Consider the following 23074-nt stretch of genomic DNA (forward strand, 5'->3'; position numbering starts at 1 on the left):
TGAGGGGAATGAACTACCCTCCACAAGCTTCATTTGTTTATTGTTACATGGTGCTGGGGCAGGCCTGGCCCACGCAGGGGAGGTGAGTGCCCACCACTGAGCCAACCCAGCCCCACAAGCTCCATGTGAGGTGAGCATCTGCCTCTGTGCCAGCAATGTCCTCTGTGGGTGCACACTGTCCACACAGCTATCAGACGGCCTGATGAAGCCCTGGGCTTGGTGCACTCCACTCCTGATCAGTTCCCAGAGAGATCCTCAGACCCAAGCCTGGCCTGAAGACCGCAGGCTGGCCCATAGGTGCTCACAGACTGGCCAGCTTGGCTGCCAAGGTTGGCAGGGAGCTTCAGGAATAGAAAAGTGTGTCCCGAGTCTCACATGACTGGCCGTGGGGAGAAGCCTCTGCTGGTCTGCTGGATGCTGGCCAACTGAGGTAAACAGGTGAAAGACAGGACCCCACCTCCAGGAAGCCCTTCTCCATGTCCAACGGCCTCAGGCAAGTCCTGGTGGGGCAGCTGCTGTGCTACTCAGCAGCCACCTGCAGACAGGGTTTGAACTGGGGCCAACAAAGCCTATATCCATCACCCACAACGATGGAGAGGCAGTGGCCTCCCCCGAGGAAGGAGCTGAGCACCCAGGGCAGTCAGGTCTACAGGGGCAGCCCAGACATCCCATTCTTCCTCTGGAGGTCAGCAAACAGTGGAGCCACTAGGCAACCCCAACCCGCTACCACTTCCTGGCTGTGCCTAGGACACACACCTGACTTCTTGCCCTCGCACACCCCTGCTCATCCTGCCCTAAACACCCAGTTGCAGTAGAAGAGCAGAGGCCAGAGGGAGAAGGAAGCCCCATGGTTCTGGCTTTGAACACAATTCACCCCTGATCCACTTTGGAGCGACTCCACTGGTCCCATGATCTGGTCCCCACTGCCACTGGACGGAGGTGCTTGACAGGATGGAGAGTGGGACGGTGGCAACAGGCAGCAGGCTAGGAGTTCTCATTGCAGCTGTCTGGGGCAGAGGCCGGGGGGTGCCTGTCTCCTGCAGTGTTCTCCCACTCCCTCTTCACCATGACGTAGAGCCTCATTGCTGCCTGGGCATCCTGGATCTGGAAGGAGCACTCATGCCAGTGGTGACCGTGTGACACACAGAGCCACCCACCATCAGTGAACCCCTCACCTACAACAATGGAGAGGCAGTGGCCTCTTCAGAGGAAGGAGCTGAGCACCCAGGCCAGTCAAGTCTTCAGGGGCAGCCCAGATGTCCCATCCTTCCTCTGGAGGTCAGCAGACAGTGGAACCACCAGGCACCCCCAACCTGCCACCCCCTCCTGGCTGTGCCTAGGTCACACCCCTGACTTTCTGCCCTTGCACACCCTTGCTCATCCTGAGCCCTTCAGGCCAGCCCCTGTGCTGGGGATGTGCAGCCCAGTGAAACACACACTTCGCAGGAGACCTCTGTAAGACGGGGAAAAAGACGTGGAGTGGTCACCCACCCACCACCCACCCTGCAGTTCTGTGACCTATCTACAGAAAGAAAGGAAACTCAGAGGGATGAAGGGGTGAGCACTGCCCTTTAAGGTTCAGCAGACATCAGGGATACAGAATAACAAACAGTGGGCTGGGGGTCTCTGCCCTGCGGCACAAGAGCCCAGAGAGCTGCATGCCACACTGCAGGCAAGAGACCATCCTGGTCAGGAGGGCAGGGGGCCTGGGCCACTGACTATGGTTTGGATGTATCTTGCCCCCAAGGTCCTCCATGAGGCAGCATGCAGGTAGCAGACCCGTGAGAGTGGGCCAGTGGGGTCACTGGGGAGAGCCCTTGGGAGGCCTGAAGCAGTTCTTGGGCCTCAGTTAACTGTCAAAGTGTTGCTATAAAAAGATCCCCTCCAGGGCTGGGGCTGTAGCTCAATGGGAAAGCACTTGCCTTGCATTTATGAGACACTGGGTTCAATCCTCAGCACCTCATAAAAATAAAGATACTCTATGTTCATCTATAGCTAAAAAAATAAATAAAAGACACCCCACCCCCCTTTCCTGTACTGGATGTGACTCTCCCATAGGCTCTTGCCATTGCACTACATCTGCCATGAGATGAGGCCTTTGCCAGAGCTGATGACAGTGCCATGACCTTGAGCTCTAGAACCATGAGTTATTAACTCCTTTTCTTTATAAAATACCCAGCTTTGGGAATTCCATCTCAATAACAGAAAATGGATTAACACCACCTTTGATTTGATTGCTGAACTTTTTTCCAAGTGTTTACATTCAGTATTTTTTGAGTGTTAACTAGATATAAACACATCATAAGCATGCTTTGCTGTTTCATTTGTTTTAAATTAACAGCCTCCTAATGAAGCTGTCCAGGCCCCATCTCTCCTGTGTCTGCTGTCAGGTGACACGTGCTTGAGTTTCAAGATCAGAGACAGCTCCCAAACCCAAGGACTGTCACCTAGGGACACTTACCGAACAGTGCTCTGCCTGCTGGACCCTGATGCCCAGGATTTTCTCAGAAAGTAGTTTCAGAGATGGCCTTCCACTCTGCAAAGGGAAAGGAGAGAGCACAGTGTGCAGGGTGGCTGCCTCTGTTCAGGAGGGTACCTCCCCAGTAGGGAGGAGATGGCTACCGAGTCCACCCTTCACTGGGAGTGCCAGAGGCATTGAGGGCAGCAGCCACCAGCCAGGACAGGCTGGTGACCGCCCCCACCACACACACAAGGCAATCTTAAAGGCAATGCCAGGCTGGGGTGTGGCTCAGTGGCAGAACACTTTCCTAGCATGTGAAGGTTCCATGGTTCCATCCCCAGCACTGGGGGAAGAAAGGGGCTAACATCTCTGTTTCCATCCTCGGCCCCTGCTGCTTCCCAGGGGCACCATCTCTCCCTTGGCACCCTATAGGGCAGTGAGCACCTACCCGGGGACCTGCCTTGGGACGAGTGTGTGGAGGACTCGCCCCCTCACACTTGTTTTCAAGGTTGGCAATGAACAGATTCTACCTTTTCTTTGAGTGCCGGGGAAGGAACACAGGGCCTTGTACCTTAGGCAGGCTCCACCCTGACCACGTCCCCAGCCCCAGCTTGTTCTTTTTTTTGGAGGGTGGTATAGTGGATTGAACCCAGGTGTGCTTAATCATTGAAGTACACCCACAGCCCTTTTAATTTTTTATTTAGAGACAGGGTCTCACTAAGTTAGTTAGGGCCTCACTAAGTTGCTGAGGCTGACCTTGAATTTACTATTTTCCTGCCTCAGCCTCCTGAGCTGCTGGGATTACAGGCGTGTACCTCCATGCCTGCCCCCCCCCCTTTTTTTTTGTAGTTGTAGATGGACAGAATGCCTTTATTTTGTTTATTTTTATGTGGTGCTGAGGATTGAACCAGTGCTTCACGCATGCTAGGCAAGCACTCTGCTGCTGAGCTACAGCCCCAGCCCCCTACTTGTTCTTTTTAAGAATCTTTTCAAAGGTTAAAACCTTAAATCTGTGAAATCATAAGTCTTAAAGGCTAGTTTTATTTTTCTTAATACAATTTGTAAATGTTTATCTGTGAACCACCTAAAATCATTAGAGGTATTTACATCTCACTTTGGGGAATATATAAAAAAGATATAAAAACAGAAAGAAAAAAAAAAGTAAAAACAAAAAACATTTTAGCCAGTAAGTCAGCTACCAGGGAGCAGAGTGAAAACATCTGACAGAAGCCACACTCATTTTAAGTACCTTTACTTGACTCTTGAAAGGTTTGTATTTCTGGGTGTCCCGGATTTTCTTTTTTGGATGATCAAGAAACAGCACCTAGAAGAAAACAATGACAAGCAGTTTCAAGGTGTAGTAATGGAACCTCTTTTTCCCACCACCTTAACAAAATTCCTGAAATCAAGGAAGCAGAGGAAAGAGTCATTAGGAAACAGCATTTGAGCTGGTTCTACATACCAGGAAACTAAAAAGATTTCAATAGCTCATCCTGTGACTTCAGCCCAGTTCCCTGAATCAGTGGCCCTCCCATCACCTGTGGCAGTCTCTGAAGGTGATTCTACACACAAGTGGGAAAATGACTTTTTTTTGATGCTGGGGATGTTCAAGTACTCAACCACTGAGCTACATCACCAGCCCTTTTATTTATTTATTTGCTTCTTCGTCTTTTTAAAATTTATTATTATTTTTTTTAGTTGTATATGGACATAATATCTCTATTTGTTTTTACGTGGTGCTGAGGATGGAACCCAGGGCCTCACATGTGCAAGGCAAGTGCTCTACCACCAAGCTACAACTCCAGCCCTATTTATTTGTTTCATGGGAAAAGGCCTCATTAAGTTGCTGGGGCTGGCCTCCAACTTGCAATCCTCCTGCTTTAGCCTCCCAAGTCACTGGGATTTACAGGGTACGCCACTGCACCCAGGTCTTTGGTTAGCTCCCAACAGTTGAACATTTATTTTATTTATTTTTTATCATTTTGGTGCTGGGGATTGAACCCAGTCCTTGTATTGCTAAGCATGTGGTCTACCACTAATCTCTCTCTGAGCCCCAAACATTTAAGAGGAAACTTTAAACCACCACCAAGGTTCCTGAAAAGCCTGAGGCTGCTAGATATCCATGGGACATTGATCAGCTGCAGCAACACACCCTGGAAGGATAATGTCCATTCTGTCTGCCCACAGGGTTCTAATCTGCAGGACCCTAAGGAACAGAGGCCGAGGCCACATGCCCTAAGGAACCACCCACTCCCACCAAGTTGGCCCCACACTGGCCACCTGGGAAGGAGGTGAATCCAGCTGGAATGACTGCCAGAGGAAGCCCTCGTCCCTTCCCCGCATGCAGGGCAGCTAAAGAGGCAGCAGAAAGGGGCAGGGCACCTGGGTCTGCAACAGGTGTCACACCTGGGAATGTTCTCAAGCTCACTGAAGCTCAGCAGCACAAGCCTCCACTGTTCTGTAAAGGGTTAATCGAGACCCCCACCCCCACCCCTCACAGAGTGTAGGGATAGCACAGGAGGCTGCTGCCTGGACCTCAGAACACTACACTGGAAGCCTGTGCTGGTGGCCATGGCAAGAGTCCACAGGCATCTTCCTGCTGGCAGTCCAGGCTCTTGCTTTCCCTTGGCTTCCTTTTCTTTTTGGTACTGGGGATTGAATCCAGGGGCGCTTAACCACAAAGCTGTATCCCCAACCCTTTTTATCTTTTGAGACAGGGTCTCGCTAAGTTGTTGAGGCTGGTTTTGAACTTGTGATCCTCCTGCCTGCCTCTCAAGCCCCTGGGATTATAGGCATGTGCCATTGTACCCAGCTCCCTCTGCTTCCTTTGAACCATTCAAGCATTTGCTCACCAACTGAAAGTGACCCATGCCCTATGCCCAGCTGGGTTTTTCCCAGGATGCTGGGGAAAACACAAGGCCAGGCTCCTAGCATCAGAGATGCTCAGTACCCACCACAAAGTCAGATGAGGGCCAAGGGTTGTCTGCTGCATAAACAAGTTTCTGTGCAAGGGACCCTGGTCACAGGTGGACAACCAGTCATCAGGCCTTCCCCCAGCTCAGTCAGGTATCCCACGAAAGGTACCCCCTGTGTCCTGTGGCCAGAGCCCCTTCTTTTCCTTAGGGCAGGATATCAGCCCCTCAGGCACTGGAGTCCCACTGTAGCTTGTGGTTCTCAAAACAAGTGCCACACACCTCCTGACATCCTGAGAACCAAATAAGCAGCATCCAAGTATTCCCAATGTGGGGTCATGGGACAAATTCAAAAATAACAAGTCCCATAACAATACTTCCAGAGACAGACATGAGAAGGTAAGTGCTGCACACACGAGAGAGAGTGGGCCCTATGTCCCCAGGAGGTCAGAACCCAGCACCTTTAAATCATTGTGAAGCGCGTGCCCCACCAGGATTCTGCCCTTGAGCATTTCTGCCACTTCCCTCTGCACAACCTCAAGCTCTTCTCCTGAAAATCAAAACAGAGAAGTGAGTTTTGGCAACATAAACCACTGCCAGGGGTGCTCAATGCTACCCCTGACCAGACCAAAGCTAACAGGCCAAGTCCCCAATGCCATGCAACTGGAAGCCTCAGAGGTTCTGGTGGGCCTGGGTGTGGGGAAGCCATGAAGGACCCATGGGCGTAGATGTCTTGGGCTCCCTCCCACTACCTGCTCCCATCTCGGCCCACAGGAGAGTTCATAAGCACCAAGACTCTCAGAGGCATCTGACAGTGCAGTCAGCTTCCTGCAGTAACCAATTGTCAGGCTCAAGCGCTGTGGTTTTCCAGGTAGAAATAAAAGGAAGACTGTACCATGGACAGCAGAAGCTTTGCTGCCCTAGATCCTGGTCTCAGGAGGCAGCTCCATCTGCTCCCTCATCGCAGGCACCCTTCAAGGACTACCTTACCCCCACTCCACCCAGGAGAGCCCTCTCCCACCCTTACCCCCAATCCCATCAGAAGTCTCACAGAACCATGCTTGCACCATCTGCCTGCCCAGTCCCGGCCAGAGCTGATCAGACCAGCTTCCCTCCAGGAACTGAAATCAGGAGATGCTGGTCAGTCTAGGGTTCTGAGTAGTGGCAGGGCCATCTTGATGGCCATATGCCTAGGAGAAGTAGACAGGCAGTGTGGAGAAAGGCCACATGGCCCAGGACCCTGATGATGACCACCAGGTTTCTTCAGGTAGCAAGTATTAGAGCCTCCCAGGTGATGCCCGCTATCACATCACATGCAAACTTGGCCTCTGCTATATCCAGGGTTGGAGTGCTTCTGGTCACCTTACAGTCATCTCCCCTCTGCTCACCACCAGCTGACAACCCTTCCTATTTCTACCCCATTCTGAATGTCACCCATAGGAAGCCTATTAAAATAGAGGCTAGACCAGGCTTCTCACTGCCTTCCCAGGGCTTCCCAAAGGGACCCTGTGATCTGTCCCCGAGATCCTATCCCCAAAGCTCCCAATGGCCTCTTTCCTGATCCCCAACACACTATCTCAGTCCCCACTGCACACAGCACAAAGCAATTCTAGAACCATCCTGTTTTTTAATAGGTGGGGGGGACACCAAAGCAAAGGAAGAAAGGGCAGGGAAGCCACGGGAACACACTGTTCCTCCTGGAAGGCAACCACCCCCAGGCACAGCACACAGGATGCCGAGTGCCCCGAACAAACTAGGGCAGCAGGGGCAGAGAAGAGAACATAGGTGCTGCTCCCCAGAGCTCCTGCACTGTGGGTGCCATACCCTGCTTGAGCTTCTCGGGCCGAATCCCACTGACTGCTGTCCTGTAGTCTGTCACGGGCTCGGTGGGCTTCACGTACTTGTCATAAACGCACTTCCCATATTGGTTCACGAGGGACACACGGGCCACGATGCTCTCCTCCCCCTTGGGGCCCACGCCCACCATCTCACAATCCAGGGCCAAGGCTCTTGTCAGGCTGAGGGAACCAGAGGCTCAAGTGTAACAGGCCCTGCAGCCCAGGATGCAGGCCAGACCCTGAGGGAGCCTGGGTGAGGCCCTGCATCAATGCTGCGCACCCGTGACATGCTGTGCCACACCAGTTCTCAGCAGGGTCCTGGGTGGTGCTTGCTCCATTCAACCAGAGGAAGGGACCCTCTGCCCTGAAGAGCTTACACCCCAGAAGTCTGGAAATCCCCAGCTGCCCCAGCCCCCAGCCCCCAGCCACGCATACCCGTGGAAGGCCTGTTCCTTCACCAGGGTGGTGCTGCTCTCCCTCTGGCCCAGCTGCCTCCTTGCTATCCTGGCTGCCTCTGGGCCTATAGCAGCTTCGATATCTGCTGGATCAACATCATCAAACCAGATGTCTTCCCTAAAAGACAAAGACAAAAGCAGCTGACCACCAGAAAGGTCTGGCTGTTGGGGAGAGACTTGGGGTACAGGTGGGCTCAAGTATGGTGGAGACTGTTCCTCCTACAAACACTGGCCTGGCTGTGCCTACTGTTTGAATCATCGTGACCTTTCCTTCCAACTCCTTTCTTTTATCTTTATTTTATTTACTTATATGTGGTGCTGAGGATTGAACTCAGGGCCTCATACATGTTAGGCAAGTGCTCTATCACTAAGCCACAACTCCAGCCCCACCTTTCTTTTAATTAGCAAATATGCTCACTACTCAAGATTCATGAAGCAGAAAAACCCAAAGAACATCAAACAGAAACAGATAGTTCCCTGTCAGCAAGTAACAGGCTCACCATCCAGTGACCAGGATGCACAGACGGGCACCAGGGCAGAGTACACACAGACCCCCACCGTGGTCTGCTCGTGTGCCTGCCTACTGCACTCCAGTCCTTAGGCTCTGCTTCGACGCCATCCCTTAGAAAGGCTCCTCCTGACTCCACTGGATGCCCTTCCCTCTTGTTGTGTGCCTGTCCCCTTCTCCCTCACTTGGTCCACCCTGAGCATACTCGTTACTAAACGGCTTGTGTCCCCTGCTTACTATCAACCTCCAGAGGGAAGGACCTTGATGACAACTCCACTGCAGGCAGCCTGCCTGGCACAGCACAAGAGGTGCCCACACGCCGCTTCCCTCTGACCTTCAGCACCCAGGCAACACCAAGTCAGCCTCTGGCTCACAAGCATGTCCCCTCCAGGTGATCACCACAGTGCTTACTGAGTGGTCACCAGCAATGAGCCAAACATGCTGTACCTAGGTCTCCTTGGACTCCACAGATGGCCACACAGAGGCAAGGGGATGCCAGGAGTCCATCCACATTGTCCTACTGGTGAGAAGCAGAAATGGGCCTTGCACACAGGTCTGCCTGGCTCCACGCTTGCTCATGCTACAGGGCTTTGTTGGTGCTCACTAAGCACAGAGCTCTGTGCTAGACCCTGGAGACATGGTGGCGACCCTGAAACAAGCTCTGCCTTCATCACACCTACACTCTGGGGAAGAGGCAAGAAGCAGGCAAGCAGGAAATAAGCATCAGGCTATGGTGTTGGAGGCACCTGGCCAGTGGCCTCTGTCCCTAGGGAGACAGGCCTAAGCACCTCTGTCCTCAGTGGTGAGGACGGGGCCAGGCATGGTTGCAGAAAGGGGGCAGAAGGCCTGCACCACCACAGCACAGCTGCCAGTACTTACTCAGTGGGCAGGGCTGGAGCTGAGGCCACGGCTGCTTCCTTAGCTTTCCGCTTCTTATGCTTGATGTTCCCTTGTTTCAAAGAAACGTCACCATTTGTCCTTTTCTTGGCTCCTTTCTTATGCTCTGCTCCCTTGGCCTCTGTGGGAGGTACTGGCACAATCCTTTTCCTCCTAGATCCAGAGGGAACAGAGCCCCCTGTGGCCTCCTGGTCTTTTTTTGTTGGCATCTCCTCTCCCTTGACTTTAGCTGAGGTCTCTTTTCTGTTCTGATGGTTAAGGTGAGGCTGCCTTTTTGGATCCATCTGAGAGACAACAGGCTTTTCTGGGGTTTGTGATGTTTGCTTCAGCAGCTAATAGGACCCAAAATAAAATACAAGCCACATTTTAATTTGGAATGACATAGACCATGTTGAAAAACATGTATGCACATATGTATAAATGCACGTCCATCACATCTACACATATTGTGGTCAGCACCACTGATCTGGCTCTGAATAGTTTGGAAAATCCTTTTTCCATTCTTACCTAAGTCACTAGTGGAGAGATGCCTTTTTTTGCTTCTCTCATATAATGCATAATTTTACACCCACTTTTCTAGTCCTACAAAACTTCAAGCTAACATTCTATACTTTAAAAATCTGTTGAGCAACTAAACTTCACAGAGCACTTCACCGAGTGCCTGGGAAGAGGAGACAGGCAGCTTTTTTCACTTGAATAAATTTGGAATTGATTTTAGGGTTAATTCCCTTGTGACTCAGATCAACATTTCCCTCACACCATCTCAGGGCTTGCTACTGTTCAGGGCCTCAGGAAGACAGAGGGCCATGTTCAATGGAAAGAAAAGCTGCTATCAAATGGGTGGCAGGAGGTGCTCCAAGGTCTTGGAGCCCAATTTCCTCTTTGTGCTCAAATCCCTTCTGGGCTGTTGTCCTCAGTTAAGACACGTGGCAGCCAGTTGAGAGCGGATGAGGTAGGTTTCTACTTTATTATTTCTATAACAGTTAAAGACCAAACGATTTACTTCCTTGCAGAAATCACAGAAAAACCAGTTTTCCCTATAGTGAACAACCCTTCTATGCATTTGATTACTTTCCTGTAAGAAAGAGAACAAACCTTTACTTAGGAAATCATATAGAACCCTGGGGTTGCCCATGGGCCTGTAACAGGTTCTTAGTGTCAAAAGAGAAAAATTATTTGGAACATCCACATTAAGATACAAAGCAGAGTGTCTCGGTTCAAGAAGTTCTTTATCCTCTCCCTCTTGTTCACCAAAGCTCCATGAAATACAAGCCAGAAAACTGTTTGAAGGTTGGTCACAGTGAAGAGCACAAACTCAAGTAAGAATGTTGTAAATCTGGCTCTCAGCTCTGCCATTTACTAGCTGTGTGACCTCAGGCCAGGTCCCTTAAGCTCTGTGTGCCCCAATTTCCCCATGAGCGAAACAGGGACAGTAACAGCAGCTAATTCTAAGTGACTAAGGACTTGAAAGCAGAGCAGGGCAACCTCTACAGTCCTTCCGGGTCGGCCTGCTGGGTGAGGCCCTGTGCCCAGCAGCAATCCTGGGTCGTTTACTGCAGCTGTAAGGAGACAAGCCTCTCGGGTGTTAGCGGGGTAGGTAGGAACACAGCCCAGATCCTGTGGCAGGTGTCAGCACGTCTCAGGAGTTTAACAGCCGCGGCAGCTGTCATCAACGACCAGCTCCTTCAAAGCCCGCGTTGCGGAATCCTCTATACCTCGTGTCTGCCACCGGCACCGGCTAGCCACAGGGTCGCTCGGTCCCTCCAGATGGCCTCTCCTGCCAACGGCTCTCTCTGTAAGGATGCTTTTTGCGGCCACTCCGTTCTGCGCTCTGCGACGCCCCAACCAAAAGCCTTGGGGTGCCTGCGTCGGCCCCCGCCCCGTCTCACCTCCCTCAGCGCCTTCCAGTTTTGAGAAAAGTCTTCGGGGGCCTTGGGAGGCCGCCCCACGGCCACTCTGGGGACGCTTCCCGACGTGCTGCTTCCTTCTCGCGCTTTGCTCTTCCAGAACCTCTTCTTGCTTCTCTTCCGCGCGAGCTTCCCGTCAGCACCCGGCTGAGCGGCGAGGATGCTCGCGGCACGCTCGGAGGCCAGCGCCTTCGCCTTCATCCCTGTGCGTCCCGCGCGCCGCTGCTGCAGCTGCAGCTGCGCAGCGAGCTCCAGGCCACCGTGTGCGGGCCCCGCTCCGGAAGAGGACCCGCGAAAGACCCCGGAAGCGGCAGCACATGGCTGGCGGTCCTCCGCAGCGCGTTCCAGCGCCTGGAAGTGCTCTTCCCTTAGCGACTCGCTGGAAACCGGGTGTACGCCTTTGGTTCCGCACGGCCGGGAGCGGGGAGGGACCATTCTCTTGCCCGGAAATAGGGTTGGCGCCCTGGCGAGCGGCGCCGGGGGTCAGCCACCCAGGGTCGGGTTAGGGTGAGCCTGGGGTCCCACTGAGATCCGGGGTGGAGTTGAGAAACGCGAACACCAGAAGGGATGGGGGGCCTCGCCCTCGCGCAGCACCGCGCCGGAGTGGCCGGAAGGGGGCGGGCGAGCGCTGCACAGGACGCGGGGAAGCCCGAGCCGGTCCGCGCTCACGGGTCCCCTGCCCTGGGGCTGCGAGGCGGCCTGCAGGTTCTGATGTTCTTATCAGAGAGCGATGTCACCAGCACGCCAGCTCGGCTCCGGGGCTCGGGGGTGCCCCGCCGAGCTGCAGCCGCCCCCGAGGACTCGGGTGGGCGCTGCGAGGGTCCGGGCCCTGCCCTGGCGGTGCAGGAAGCCTGCCCTCTCCCCAACCCGAGCCAATCACCAGGACCCGGTTTCGAGGAAAAGGAAAAAGAAGTTATATTGTTTTGCCAGCAAAAGAGAACGGGACTCCTGGCCCAGAGGCTGTGGTTCTGCCGGTCACGGGAACGGGGTTAGAGGTGATTCCCAGGCTGCGTGGCCCGGTTCTCTGTTGGAGTTGGAAGTCACGTGTTCACTTGGGAGCCAGTAGTTTCTGAGAACTCCTGGGCCGTCCCCAGGTCTGAAGGGCTTCGTTCCTGTGGTGGGTTTGTACTCAAGAACTGGAAGTCTACCTGGAATGGGGAAGAAGGGTGACCCCGCTCCCCCCACGCCCCGAGTTTGGGGAGCGGGGAGAAACACGTTCATTTAAAAAATAAGTCGCGGTGGCAGAGAGCAGGGGCTGTATTCAAAGCATAAAGAGGACGCTGCTGTTTCGGGAGGACCCCCAGAGGGAGGCAGCCCCAGCCCAGGAGTGGTGTCCCCACAGGGAGGTGGACCCCAACTTAGGCCATGCGGGTCCTTGACATTTTTCCAGAAAGGGATTTAAGAACAGGTCAAAGTGAGGCATACATTGATTTTTATCTGGAGAAGGTAAGAAGTACACAGAGATGGTAGAGTGCCGGCATTGAAGAGGAGCGAGCTGACTTCACCTGGGCCAGTCGTGTTTATATACGGAAAGGCCATACAGACACCATCTAGGAGGTTATTTGCAGTCCCCCTTTGTGTGGGTATATTAAGTATTACTGTTATCAGGTGGCTCTAATACCACCCAGAAGGAAAGAGGAGAGGCCATGCTGCTTTCTGCTCTAGAAATATTTGGAGTCAAATTGATAGGAAAATAGGTTTTATTCAGAGCCATCTTTGAAGAAAGATAGAACATTTGAAACTAATTAAGTTTCTTCTATCTCCGAAATCCCTGATATTATAACTTTTAAGGGAGAAGAGACAGGGAAGTGCCAAAAGGCAGCACATGTATGCAGATTAGGTGGCCCTTACTGCTCCCATCTTTGGCACCTGACAGGACTGGGGTGGGGATGCACCCTCCACTCTCAGCATGCGGAAGCCATTCTCCATTTCAGATGGGGGCCCTGAATTCAGTTTCATTCTCTACTAGGGATTGTTTTCTGATGTTTTTGATGAAAAGTCTATACTGATTTCCCTTGGGGGTTGTTCATTGTTCTGCGTTGTGAATTTAAACAGTACTGCGTTGGTGTAACATTGAGAACTAATTGGGAGTATGACATGTGAATGAAGACATCAGATTCTTGTGGTATAAATCAGAAATATCTATTTGCTGAGCAGTATTCTGGGACCTGTTTTTCTTTCTCCTCCCTTTACTAATTGGCACATAATAATCATACATAATAATAGATTCATTGTGACATACTCATATTTGTATGTAACATAGGATCTGTTTTTCTTTAGGTCCAGGTCAGGAGAGAGGTTACTAAAGGACCTGTGGATAAGGATAAGGGTTGCCAATCAATTGATTTATTTTTTAATATTTTATTAGTTATTGGTGGACCTTTATTTATTTGTTTATATGTGGTGCTGAGAATTTAACCCAGTGCCTCACACGTGCGAGGCAAACTCTGTAGCCCCAACCCCAGCCCCTGACAATCAATTTAATAGTATTATTTGTGATCAAAGTATGTAGAAGGAGCACTTAAATCTGACCTTTTAAAACATGGGCAGAAGATAGGAGTGCATGGTACAGGGAGGGGCAGCTTACCTGGTGGTGACTGAGCAGGAAAGAGAAAGGGGAAGGGACCCCAGGACCCCCATACTCCCTTCAGGGGCACACCTCCAGTGACCTAATTTCTCCCCACTAGACTCCACCTCCTAAGGGTTCCTCCACCTCCCAATATTGCCGCAGGCTGGGAACTATACCTTTCGTATATCAACCATAATGGGGAACGGGAGGGGTGGGGAGCACAAAGTGTGTTTTGGAGCATGTTAAAGACCTTCCCAGGAGATGCATTGGGGTTGCTAGGTGGGTTTGCAAGGGTGAGTGCAGAGATGTGGGGCTATGTACCTGCTCTGTGACTCTCCCCATGGGGTATGGGTGCAGACTGGGCAGGTAGTTGTGAGGGCATAAGGGTGTAAATGTCCAAAAAAGAGTAGCACAGGGAGGGCCACAGTCTTTTGGGTGAAGAGGACAGGTGCAAAGGAGGGAGTGTGGGAAGCGGGTGTGGGGTGGGGAGGCCAGCTGCCAGGGCAGAGCTCTGATGCCTTTTGTGCAGCCTCTGGTCAGCCAGGGTGGAGACCTTCAGGGAACTATCTAAGGCCTGGCATTCCTGGCAAGCCTCTGTCTCCAGTGCCCTGGTTCAGAGCTCCCTCTTCAGACTGGACCATGAAGCCAGCCCCCTCCCAGGAGGCCAGGTGTGCATGGCTGGGGTGCTCTCCTGGTGCAGATCCAGGTTGGGGTCTGTCCCAGAGCAAGGCCAGGTTGCAGCAGGAGGAGCTGCCGTCTGCCCATCCCACTGCCTTGTCTGGGAGGAAGCTCCCTAGAGTCCCGCCCAGCCCACCACAAGAGCTTGACATTCCATCCTGACCAGATTCCGTGTCACCAGGGCCCCTCTCCTGCCACAGGGGCTTTCCTGAGGATGAGCCAGCTTCACCCCTGGGTGAGATGCCAGCCTCTGTCCATGGCTGGCGTCAGGGGAGTCCTTGCTGGTGCCTTTGTCCTGGGCTGCTTGGCACTCTCCGATTTCCAGCAGGTGGGCTCATAGCAGGAGCTAGCTGTTCAGTCTTCTGGTGGTGGGGGGGGGGGCTGCCAAATAGCTCTGAGAATGTGTAGACCTGGTCTTTCAGCTGACTGTATCAGCTTTGGGCATACTGGGTGGAGGAACCCGAGTTTGGTGTTTGGGGGGAGAAAGGGGCTCAGTGAAGAGGGAATTGGTTTCTCCCAGTGATGGCGACAGACACATTTTTCCCAGATTGTGAAAGTCGCCCTTCTCTGCCTCTCTCCGCCTAGCCAGCCCCTGCTCTCCCTCTCCCTGCCTCTGACTTCCTCTCCTTGATCTTGCCTCCTGCCCCTTCTTCCTCCTCCTCTTTCTGTCTTGCAGAACTTTCTTGAGGCCCTGGAGCCCGAGGACCTGGCTTCTTACCTTGGCCCCAATCTACCTTTGAAGGTACTTGCCCTGGTGTTCTTTAAGCCAGGGAAGTTTTTCAGGACTTGGGTGGGGTGCCTCCCCCCTGGAACTGAATCAGTTCCAGGGTTTTTGATGGCTCTTGAGGGAGGAGGTCGGAGAAGTTGTTTCACCCCTGTTAATTAGCTCTGTTACTTCCTGCCAACTTGATAAAGCTGCTCTGGGTATTCTGGCTGGGCTGGGGTTCTGACCCTAGGCTTCTGTTAAACATCCCACAGGAATGGTCATTAATGGGCCAGTCCCCTCCACGTGGCCCCTGCTGGGCTGGCGCATTTTTGGGATCTTTGTGGTTTCTGGCCATGGATGTAAATATTTATTTCATTTGTGGGAAACAAGACAGGCGCTGAACCGGCTTCCTCCAGAGCCTGGCTGCCATCTTCTCGGGCTGAGCTCTCTCCCCTGTCTAGCAGGCTCATATCTCGGGGTGCCAGTCCCCTTTCCCAGTAGGACCCTGATGACTTCAATTGAAAGGCTGGTGGGGGCCAGATGTGGTGGGCTAGTGGTCAGGGGGAGCGATTAGGGCCAGCCTGCTTGTGCCCTGGCTTCCTTGTGGTTTGCCTGGGGCCTAGCTGGAGGACTGCTGGGGCAAGGGGGCTGTTCCACATCTGCCCCTACCTGGGCCAGGATACTGTTGCCTGGGGTCTGAGTCTTCTGGGCTACCTTGGTGGGAGACAGTGAGGCTGTCCTGGGCTCCTGCTTTCCAGAGAGGCTGGAGGCTCCATGAGGAGTCTCTTCCCTCTTGGTGGGGCTCATGACATTGCTTGTGAAACATCTGTTTCAAAGCCAAGTTCAGTTTGCTGAGCACTGGTTCAGCCCCAGGCGAGCCCCCGGGAGGAGAGGCAACTTGTCCACCAGTCCTCTAGATGGGGAGGGCAGGACTCACACCGAGGCCCTGCTTCCAGGCCTGTGCACCTACCCACTCTCTTTTGTCAAAGTAGGAGGACCTGGGTGGGTGAGCAGGAATTGGTGAAGTGGCTCCTGTCTCCACAGTGCCCCAGTTCATGGTGGCCCCAGTTACCTGCAGCTGTGAGGATGGGCTGGGGGGCTGCACTGCAGGGCCATGTTCTGCTTTCTGAGGGTCCTTCTCCTTCCACTATGAGCTGGGCCTCCTGGCCCCCTCCTTTACCAGTGAGGGGGTGGTAAACACCTCCTTGAGGCTACTGAGGGGGCCCCCCAGCCACTGCTTCATGAGAGGCTCTGCCCTGGGGCAGCGGGGCACAGTGGCCAGGGTCACATACTGTTCTTCCCACTTGGTGAGTGGGAGCTTGGGACAGCAACAGGGATAGGGTGCTGAGGGTGTGGCTGGTGGGCCCCAGGGTGCAAATTCCCTCAAGGCTGAATGTTCTGACCTGACACTGCATCCCATCTTTGCCTAATATCAAACCCCAGGGAGGGAGATGGAGGCTCAGAAAAACAGGCCACCCATTTAGCTGGTGGCAGAGCCAGATACAAACCCAGCTTTGTGGACCCCAGGTTACTAGGAAAGATGAGAACCTGGGCTCTGAGTGCAGCTGGAAGCCCTGCCACTCCTTACTCCCTGCAGCTGGGCCTCTGCATCTCCACCTGGGTTGTTACAAGGACAACACTGTGTCCCATGTTACAGCACAACAATCTTTCCACAAACAGAGCTGTTTGTACTGTTTTGCACCCTGGTCCCTGAGTTGGGAGCCCCATCCAGAGCCAGGAAAGATGCCATTCAGGCGCAACCTGTTGACATGGGTTCTGCTGGTCCCTTGAGATGCATCTGTCCTCATGCCTGAAGTCCCAAGTGGGTTTATTACAGGGCCGTGTGCATGAGCAGAGGTTCAAGTGTGGGCAGGGGGTATTGGCAGCATGTGGTGCACAGCAAGCCCAGTCCAGGAGGACCTGGCTTCCTGCCTTCCATGAAGATGGGTTTTGGATGTGGACTCAGAGAGGGCTCAGGCAAGGCCTGCCCAGTGCTGATATCCCAGAGGGCCTCTCCTGAAGGGGATATGGTGATCCTCCAAGGAGAGTGGGTGCTGTGTGCTGGAGGCTGCTTTTTCTACTGTAGGAAGGTGACATCTTGGTGGATGCGGGAAGACTGTATGTCCAGCCAGTGAAGAGGCATCACTGGGAGCGGGTGTCTCACTGGAGCAGTGCCCAGCCACACCTGTTCCACAGGCCCGCAGTCCCAGAGTCTATACAAGGTACAACTGGGAAAGGGAGGGTAGGACACCATAAAGAGCTCAGCAGAGGGACTGACTCTTCCAACACCAAGGAGGCTCTGCAAAATGTCCCGCCATCACGGAGGCATCTTTAGGATGCAGGGGAGTCCCCAGTGTAGGAGATGGTGCCGGGGCTCATGTGGCCAACAGCTGTCTATTTAGTATACTGCCCACCTTGAGCAGCCCTTCCCTGTTTACAAGGCACATTCCCAGGCATGCACCTTTCTGGTCCCCACCCAGGACTGCAGGACTAAGGTTCCCTTGTTGCAAATGGGGACCTAGTGGTTCAGAGGTGGAATGTGGCTACCTAGGCCTACACAGTGGCCCCAGGACAGCCAGGGTCTGCTACCCACCAGTCTAGGATGGTGTAGTCTGAATCTGGGTGCAAGTAGGGTGGTGTGTTGAGCTTTTTCCATCTTGGGGGTGAACCTTCTTTCTAACCTGTGCCCTGAGTGGGGTACACAAGGCAGAGGAGGGTATTGGGCTTTGGATAGACCCTGAGGGAATGGGAGGGTGCCTGGATTGGTGACCCAGTGGAAAGACAGCCATTGGCATTTCCTCCTGGGCCCCACCCTCCTGTGTGTCCCAGAAGGCCTGGTCCCAGTGGGGGTGTGAACTGGGTTTCTGGCTCCTGAGGGCTATGCTTTTCAAGCTGCCAGCCTCTCTTCTTTTAGCTCCCCAGCACCTGCTTTCCAGAAGCTTCACCCTTGGCCTTTCGTCCACTCCAGGCCATCCTTCCCCTCGCCTCCAGAGACGGAGACGGGCTGTAGGGGGCACCCTGCACCTGGAACTGCTGGTGGCTGTGGGCCCCGATGTCCACCAGGCTCACCAGGAGGATACAGAACGCTACATACTCACCAACCTCAACATTGTGAGTCCTGGGTGGAGGCGCTGGCCCTTGTGGGATATGGCTTAGGCCTCTGGTGGGGCTCTGTGCTGTCCTTGGGAGCCTCTGGACACAGTGCCCCAGAGCTGAGCTCTGTGGATTGAATACAGATTTGGAGCTCAGGCCGGGGCCAGCTGGGGGCCTGGAGCAGGAAGAGGCCTGGCTGCTGTCTTCTTCCTCCTCCCTCCCCTTCTCCAGCAGCAGAGGTGGAGGAGGTCTGAGAACCCCTCAGCTCCAACAACAGCCTCTTGCTATTAGGACCGTTTGCCTCTGGTTGCCCTCGAGTCTGCTCCTCCCAGGGTCCATCCTCCTAACACTACCCTGGAGGTGCAGGCTGCTCACAAGCCTCTGCTCCCACACTCAGTTCCCGCCTCCTGCTCAGGAACAAGCAGGGTAGATCAACGGTCTGAAGTCTAAACAGTCTGTCAGTGGAGAGGCCCATTTCCATTTCTTACAGGGATGAGGGAGGGCAGGGGACACCACTCCACAAACCGTCACCTCAGAACAGCCAGTCAGGCAAAGATGATCTCACCCACTTAGTTATCAAGTCTAACCCAACAGACCTGTGGAAGGAAGTGCCAGCACTAGAGAGCCACATGGAACAGGCATTGAGAACACCCACTCCAGGCTAGGGGCCAGTCCCTGCAAACCTCAGGGTTCAATCTGGCGGATGATGTTTACCCACCAGGGTGCAGTGACAGCATACCACCTGGTAGATTCAGCTATTAAGAACTGGTCTTAGGAATTTGACTAACTGGTCTTTAGGAACATCTAGGAAATTAGCTTCAGATGATGAGTGGAAACTGGTCTCCTCCTGCCCCTGGTCTGCTCCAAAGGTGGGCTAGAGGAGGTTCATCTGGTCCCAGCCTCAGGTCTATCACCTATTTTGAACAAAAGGGGAAGTCCCCCTCTGCATCTAGTCATTCTACCCAAAGCCCATCCCCAAGCCCGCACTGACCCCGCACCCCTCATCCTGCAGGGGGCTTGGGTGCAGCCACTCACACCTGTTGGTCACTCCCTTTATAGGCATGGTCAAATCTAGAACAAGCTGTGTAGGCCTAAGCCCTGACAGTGATGTTTTCTCAGTGAAAAGTCTTTCCTCTAAATTGTTTGAAACTGTTGCTTTCAGATTTTGATCCCTTTCTCCAGTTCTCATATACTGAAATCTAGTCACCCAGCACAGGCTCCCTCTGGTCCTTTATGTTTCTTGAGGACAGCTAGGTGGTGAGGTGGGACTTGCCCATGCCCAGATGCTGCCCAGGGTGGTAGTGGCTGTTGTCAGCACTGGGCACCCACTTTTGCCAAGTACTTCGTAGCTACCTGTCTCTGAGTCTGCCAACAACCAGGGAAGGCTTTATGTCCATTTAACAGATGCAGAAACTCAGTGGTTAGTGAACAGGATCCTGAACACATGCCTAGGAAGCAGCAGAGGTTGGATTCAAGCTCAGGACAGTGATAAGGCCATCGCTGTTTTGGGGACTGTGTCCTTTAAAAGACAAGCTGGCATGAACAACAGCAGTGTGTGGACCTCGAGCTGCACCTGACTCAGGGACCCCCAGCAGGAGCAGGAGAGGGAGTGTGGCTGGGGAGGGCTCCGGGGGAGGAGGGGCCTCAAGCAGGAAGGACAGGTATTGCTGGCAGGTGGATGTAGAAAGGGCAGGATGAAGAGTCTGAGAGAAGCTGTGTGTGCGGAACAGTCCAGGCTAAGGGCAGTTTGCTTTCCCCAGCATGTGGGTTTCTTTATGTTAACTGGCCTTCCTAGAAGGGCATCTGCCCAACTGTTGCTGGACTGGCTCCTCATGCTTATGGAGCACCCTTGCCTGCCCTCTCTCTACAGGGCCCCTAGAGCAAAGCCTACTCTTCCCACCCCTGTGTACCCTCGCCTGTTTGTCCTCCAACAGGGGTCAGAACTGCTGAGGGACCCGTCCCTGGGGGCTCAGTTCCGTGTGCACCTGGTGAAGCTGATCATTCTCACAGAGACCAAGGTAGGCACCAAGGTGGATTTCTACTGAGCTGAGCCTGACGTGCAGTCAGCACTCCCTGTCCTCTTGACCTTCCTGTGGATGCCCTAGACCAGGTGCAGGCTGTCAGCCAGGCAGACCTGCTCCCTTTCTGGATGTCCTGGCTCTCAGATGTGGTGAGCAGCTGTGCTTCTTGGAACCTCAGCTTCTCACCTGTAATGTTGGGCAATGCCAGGTCGTTAGGAAGACCAAGTGGGAGACATACCCACAGCCTGCACCATCCTTAAAAAGTGGGTTGTGTTATTGACCCCAGGATGCTCCCAACATCACAGCCAACATCACCTCATCCCTGTTGAACGTTTGTGAGTGGAGCCAGACCATCAACCCTGTGGATGTCACAGATCCTGGGCATGCCGACCTGGTCCTCTACATCACCAGGTAGCTGGGCTCCTCAGGGCCAGGCCTTCTGCCTACCATTGACCTTCCTGCCCTCTTCACATGTGGCCTGGCTGCAGTGAGCACCAGTGCCCACCTGGACTCTTCTCTTGCCAAGGTTCGACTTGGAGTTGCCTGATGGCAACCGACAAGTTCGGGGGGTCACCCAACTGGGGGGTGTCTGTTCCCCCTCCTGGAGCTGCCTCATCACAGAGGACACTGGCTTCGATCTGGGGGTCACTATTGCCCATGAGATTGGGCACAGGTATGTGCCCCACCAGCTGGCCAGGGAGCTGATTTGGGTCCCTAGGATGGAGGGTGTGGTCTTGAGGGCAGTGGGCGTGGCAGAGCCTGCCAATAGGAGCCTGCTCCTCTGACCCACTGAAATAGGAAGAGTAGGAGCAAGACAGGGACATCTGACACTTCTTGATTACTGAATGATTAAAAGAACCCACCCAAAGCAAAACAACTTAGCAATTAAACTAAGTTTTGTGGAAAATTCAGGTTTTAAAAAAAACAGGTTGTAGGGCTGGGGCTGGGGCTTAGTGGTAGAGCACTTGCCTAGCATGTGTGAGGCACTGGGTTTGATTCTTATCACCACATATAAATAAATAAAATAAAGGTCCATTGACAATTTTAAAATATTTTAAAAAACAGGCAGTAAAAATTATTACAAGTCCCTCACTTAGAGAGGGACTTAAGCCCAGGACCTCACACAGGGTAGGCAAAATAATTTGTATTTGCTGCATTGGGATCATGCCATACATTGCTTTGTTACCCTGCCTTTCAATTTAAAATACATCTCAAACGTTTCTCCTAGGTTTCTAATATTTTTGTATGCACCACAATTATTTAAGTAACCCCTTCTTGTTGGATATTTAGGATGTTTCCAAATTTTTCCAGTTAGGCACATTATACATTCTTGTAAAAAAAATTTTTTTTAATTGTAGATGGACACAATACTTTTATTTTATTTTTATGTGGTGCTGAGGATTGAACCCAGTGCATTCCACATGTGAGGCGAGCCCTCTACCACTAAGCTACAACCCCAGCCCACGTTATACATTCTTGTGGGTAGGTCTTTGTTCCTATCTATTAGTGTTTACCTGGGTAGTAAGTTTCTTTTCTTTTTGATTTTTTTAAAAAAATATATATGGAACTAATACCCGATTGTTGTAAAAAGTCCAATAGTACAGAGACATCTAAAGTGCTGTGGTTAGAAGCCAACTGCCTAGAAAGGGAAGGGACAGTCATGTCTTCTTGAACTTTTAGTTCTACTGTATATGCACACTATGCATTTCCACACACTGAACACTCATGCAGCCAGCCCCAAGGAAGGAAGCCTCATTGGCAGCTCCCAAGGCCCCCTAGCCCGCCCCCCCTGCCATTCCCATCTTCTCCCTGCAGATCTGTAACACCGTGGATCAGCTTGCCTGCATGTGGTTATAGCCTTTTGATATCTATTTGCCAAAAGAGGTGCAAGACACCCTTCTGGGCCAGCATCTCCCCACTGCCCAGGCAGGCAACTGAGGCAGGGCAAGACTCATTCAGCCATGCCCAGCTATCAGGTGGCAGGACCAAGGGTCAACCCAGGTTCAAAAGCTCCCTAGGCTGGGAGGAGAGAGAGGGCCTGGGGCTTACCTCAAGCCCCAAGGCCAGAAACTCCCCTGCTGTCCCCAATGCCATCTCAACACCCCCTACTCCCACCGCCTGCTTGTCCCCCAGCTTTGGCCTTGACCATGATGGTGCACCAGGCAGTGGATGTGAGCCCAGTGGCCATGTGATGGCATCTGATGGTGTGGTGCCAGTGCATGGGGGCCTGGAGTGGTCCATGTGCAGCCGCCGGCAGCTGCAGCACCTGCTTAGGTACAGCCTCCTCACCCCCACACAAACTCCCCACCTCGAGGCTCCACCCTCTACCTGTCAGGGTTGAACTGCCCTGCCCATCAGACAGGCCTTATCTGCACAGTGAGCACCCCTACTTCCTGTCCTGGGACTGCTCCAGCCTTCCTGGCCCCTGCATTCATCCCTTCCTGCACCCACCCCTTCTATTCCTAAGCAGGCCCCACTCCCTCATTCTCTCCTGCTTCTCTGTACCCACTCATCCATCCCACCCCATTCCTGCACCCACTCCTCAGTATGCCTTCTTCATCTGCCTCCATCTCCTCCCATCCTCCCCTCCCTCCAGCCTCCCCAACAGCCTGCATCTCCCCCTCCATCCACTGTGCTAGTCCATCTGTCACATTGCCCCCTCTTCCATCCTCCAAAGCACCTTCATCTGCTCCACACCCACCTCCACCTGGTGCCTGCCGGCCCAAGCCAACTGGCCACACCCCAGCCAAAGCCCCTGTTCCCACCTTCTCCATCCAGCCCCACCTGGTGTCCACCCTGGGGCTAAGCCAGGGCCTGTTGCAGCAGCTTGGGACGGGTGCCCTGCGCGTGGCACCCACCACAGTCACCATCTGGATCCAAGGACCACCTGCTGGATGCACAGCCAGGCCTCTACTATGGCGCAGATGAGCAGTGCCGGGTGGCCTTTGGCCCAGGGGCTTTTGCCTGCACCTTCACCAGGGAGGGCCTGGTGAGTCCAACTGGCCAGGGCCAGGTCCCTCCCAGCTTAC

General features: G+C 53.4%; 2 protein-coding genes across 5 annotated transcripts in view; one reads left to right on the plus strand and one right to left on the minus strand.

Moving 5' to 3' along the window:
- Nucleotides 1-41: 41 nt before the first annotated feature.
- Nucleotides 42-11270, minus strand: Rexo4 (RNA exonuclease 4). Of its 4 annotated transcripts, none has more exons than XM_026395572.2 (8): nt 10961-11270; nt 9054-9403; nt 7647-7784; nt 7198-7391; nt 5835-5923; nt 3711-3785; nt 2462-2536; nt 42-1104 (listed from the first exon to the last, which is right to left on the minus strand). In XM_026395572.2, the coding sequence occupies exons 1-8, from the start codon at nt 11177-11179 to the stop codon at nt 985-987; spliced, it is 1260 nt and encodes a 419-aa protein (XP_026251357.2). In that variant the 5' UTR covers nt 11180-11270; the 3' UTR covers nt 42-984. The 4 variants fall into 4 exon arrangements, with proteins under 4 accessions (XP_026251357.2, XP_026251358.1, XP_026251360.1 ...); XM_026395573.2 differs by lacking the exon at nt 10961-11270 and adding an exon at nt 10787-10954; XM_026395575.2 differs by lacking the exon at nt 10961-11270 and adding an exon at nt 10173-10774.
- Nucleotides 11271-11637: 367 nt separating this feature from the next.
- The window catches only part of Adamts13 (ADAM metallopeptidase with thrombospondin type 1 motif 13), a 32115-nt gene continuing 20678 nt past the window's right edge, over nt 11638-23074 (plus strand). Inside the window, exons 1-10 of the mRNA XM_026395578.2 lie at nt 11638-12095; nt 14392-14553; nt 14902-14967; nt 17018-17153; nt 17846-18042; nt 19959-20042; nt 20332-20456; nt 20572-20718; nt 22179-22319; nt 22872-23034. Coding sequence (XP_026251363.2) covers nt 14440-14553; nt 14902-14967; nt 17018-17153; nt 17846-18042; nt 19959-20042; nt 20332-20456; nt 20572-20718; nt 22179-22319; nt 22872-23034 — 1173 coding nt within the window. The 5' untranslated portion in view covers nt 11638-12095; nt 14392-14439. The remainder of the gene's footprint in view (nt 12096-14391; nt 14554-14901; nt 14968-17017; nt 17154-17845; nt 18043-19958; nt 20043-20331; nt 20457-20571; nt 20719-22178; nt 22320-22871; nt 23035-23074) is intronic.

Source organism: Urocitellus parryii, chromosome 4 (genome assembly GCF_045843805.1).
Source record: "Urocitellus parryii isolate mUroPar1 chromosome 4, mUroPar1.hap1, whole genome shotgun sequence".
In the NCBI taxonomy this organism is placed as follows: Eukaryota; Metazoa; Chordata; class Mammalia; order Rodentia; family Sciuridae; genus Urocitellus; species Urocitellus parryii.